The sequence below is a fragment of the Penaeus chinensis genome, chromosome 31 (genome assembly GCF_019202785.1).
Source record: "Penaeus chinensis breed Huanghai No. 1 chromosome 31, ASM1920278v2, whole genome shotgun sequence".
Taxonomy (NCBI): domain Eukaryota; kingdom Metazoa; phylum Arthropoda; class Malacostraca; order Decapoda; family Penaeidae; genus Penaeus; species Penaeus chinensis.
This window is the reverse complement of record NC_061849.1, coordinates 28,623,831-28,626,330: the sequence shown is the minus strand read 5'-3', so window position 1 is coordinate 28,626,330 and position 2,500 is coordinate 28,623,831. Positions and strand designations below refer to the sequence as shown.

Sequence of the window (2,500 nt, the reverse complement as noted above, 5' to 3'; positions counted from 1 at the left end):
TTTTTTTTCTCTCCCTCTCTTTTATTTTGACATCGAGTTTTCTCCCCGGATGTGCGCTACTTCTGAATGGTCGCCGTGGACTTCCTGCCCAGTCACCTGCGGGAAGTCACAACGCATGCGCAGTCGACGCTACGAAAAACACATGGACAGGAAGAAGTGTAACAAGGAGCTGGTGGAGAAGGAACAATGCATGGCTGATATCCTGGAATGCGTGGAGCCAGAGGAGGAGGTAAATTTTGAAGGTGGTGGGAGGGAGAAAGAGAGGAGAGGGAAGGAGAGGGGAGGAGGGGAAGGAAGGAGAGAGAGAGGGGAGGAGAGAGAGAGAGAGGAGGGGTGGGAGAGTGAGAGAGAGACGAGAGGAGAGGGAAGGAAGTAGGGAATGGGAGGGAGAAAGAGGAGGTTTCGATGAGGGGAGGATGGGAAGGAGGGAGAGAGTGGGAGGAGAGAGTGAGAGAGAGGAGGGGTTGGGGGAGAGTGAGAGAGAGACGAGAGGGAGAGGAAGGAAATAGGGGAATGGGAGGAGAAAGAGAGGAGAGGGAAGGAGAGGAGAGGAGAGGAAGGAAGGAGAGGAGAGGGGAGGAGGAGAGAGAGAGAGAGGAGGGGTGGGGAGAGTGAGAGAGAGACGAGGGAGAGGGAAGGAAGTAGGGAAAGGGAGAGGGGAGAGGAGAGAGAGGGAAGGAGAGGGGAGAGAGGGAAGGTGGACCCAAGGGGAGAGGAGGGGGGAGGGAAGAGGGGGGAGGAAGGGAGGGAAGGGAAAGGAGGGGGAGGGGAGGGAGGAGGGGGGGAAAGGGGGGAGAAGGAGAGGGAGGGAGGGGAGAGGGGGGGAGAGGGGGGGGAGGGGTGGAGTAAGAGTGAGAGTGAGGTGAGGGAGAGGAGGGGGTAGGGAGGAGGGATGGGAGAGGGTGGCGAGGAGGAGGGTGGAGGGAGGTGAACAGGGGGGGGAGGGGGGGAAAGGATAGAAAAGAAGGTAGATAAGTGAGTAAGGAGGGAAAGAGAAAGAAAATCAGCCAATACAAGAGTACGGAATTAGAGCGATAAATTAGAAGGGTAACAGAGCGATTGATGTAGTACATAGAAGCAGTAATTTACAAATTTTGATACACAATTAAGCAAAAGTAACAAGATATTTTTCCATGTACAAGAGCACAAAAAAAATAATTCTCTACAACAACACGTTCCTTCCCTCGTTGCCCCCCCCCCCCCCCCCCCGATACTTGAAGATGAGAATGAATATAGATTTACATTCATTATTAATATTCACGTTAATAGTGCATTTTAATACCTTCTTCTATAAAGATCATAGAGATATAGTGAATGAAATTAGCTAAAACTATACAATACTTTGTAACCTCTCTTCTGTAATCTATACCATAGCTATTGGCTGGGGTAGATAAGCGATGCAGGGGAGGGGGAGTCGTATAGGGCTGTGGGGGGGGAAAGAGAACTGGGGGGATGGATTGTGGGGGAGGGGGTGGGGTGGGGGTGTGAGAGGTTGGGGGGGAGTGGGTTGGGAGGTGTGTGTGTGTGTGTGTGTGAGTGTGTGTGTGGGGTGTTTGTGTGTGTGTGGTGGGGTGTGTGTGTGTGGGTGGGGGGGTGGGTGTGAGTGGGTGTGTGTGTGTTGTGGTGTGTGTGGGTGTGGGGTGGTGTTGTTTGTTTGTGTAGTGGTGAGTGTGGGTGTGGTGTGTGTGTGTGGGGGGGGGGGGGGGGGGGGGGGGGGGGGGGTGGGGGGGGAGGGGAGGGGGGGGAGGGGGGGGGGGGGGGGGGGTGGGGGGGGGGGGGGGGGGTGGGGGGGGGTGGGGTGGGGGGGGGGGGCGTGTGGTAGGGGTATGGTTGATGTCTGTGAGTGAGTGAGTGAGTGAGAGGTGAGTGTGTGTTTGTCTTGTGTTTGTTGGTGTTTTGTCTTTGTGATTAGTCATTGAGGCTTTGTTGTGAGTCATTTGGGAGTGGGTGGGTGGGTTGTTTCGAGTGTTCTTGTCTGTTGTAGATCGTAGGGATGGTGTATGTTGAGTTAGGCTTTGTGTGTGTTGGGTGGGTCGGTGTCTGGTATTCAGTCATACAACTCCAATCTCACATCACTCTCACACTCATCATTAACAATCCCTCACCACTCTCATACCTCACTCTTCTACACTCACAACACACACTCTTAGAGAGAGTGTGTTAGTGTTATAAATTGATTGAGTCAGATAGTTTGTCAATGTTATAGACATATGATGTTGTTTTGGTGAGTTTTATGTGATAGAGACGTGTGAGTGAGTTTTTGTTTGTGGGATGGAGCGGGGGTGTGGACGGAGAGTGCTGGGATAGGAATGTGGGGGGGTGGGGGTTTTACCACTGTACCACAGGATGGTGGCCAACGCAAGACACCCCTCCCACTCTTCACGAATATTGTGTCCCGCGCGCCGCGAACCTCGGCGACGAGCCCCGATATCTTCCTAGTATGGTGTCTACAGGACCGGCGAAAGCCACGAAGAACGGGCTCATATCACCATACCCGCCC

At 53.7% G+C, this 2,500-nt stretch overlaps 1 protein-coding gene across 1 annotated transcript in view; it reads left to right on the top strand.

The window, feature by feature from the left end:
* LOC125042118 (spondin-1-like) overlaps positions 1-2,500 on the top strand; it is a 63,193-nt gene that overhangs the window by 32,813 nt on the left and 27,880 nt on the right. The window contains exon 9 of the mRNA XM_047637585.1: positions 38-229. Coding sequence (XP_047493541.1) covers positions 38-229 — 192 coding nt within the window. The remainder of the gene's footprint in view (positions 1-37; positions 230-2,500) is intronic.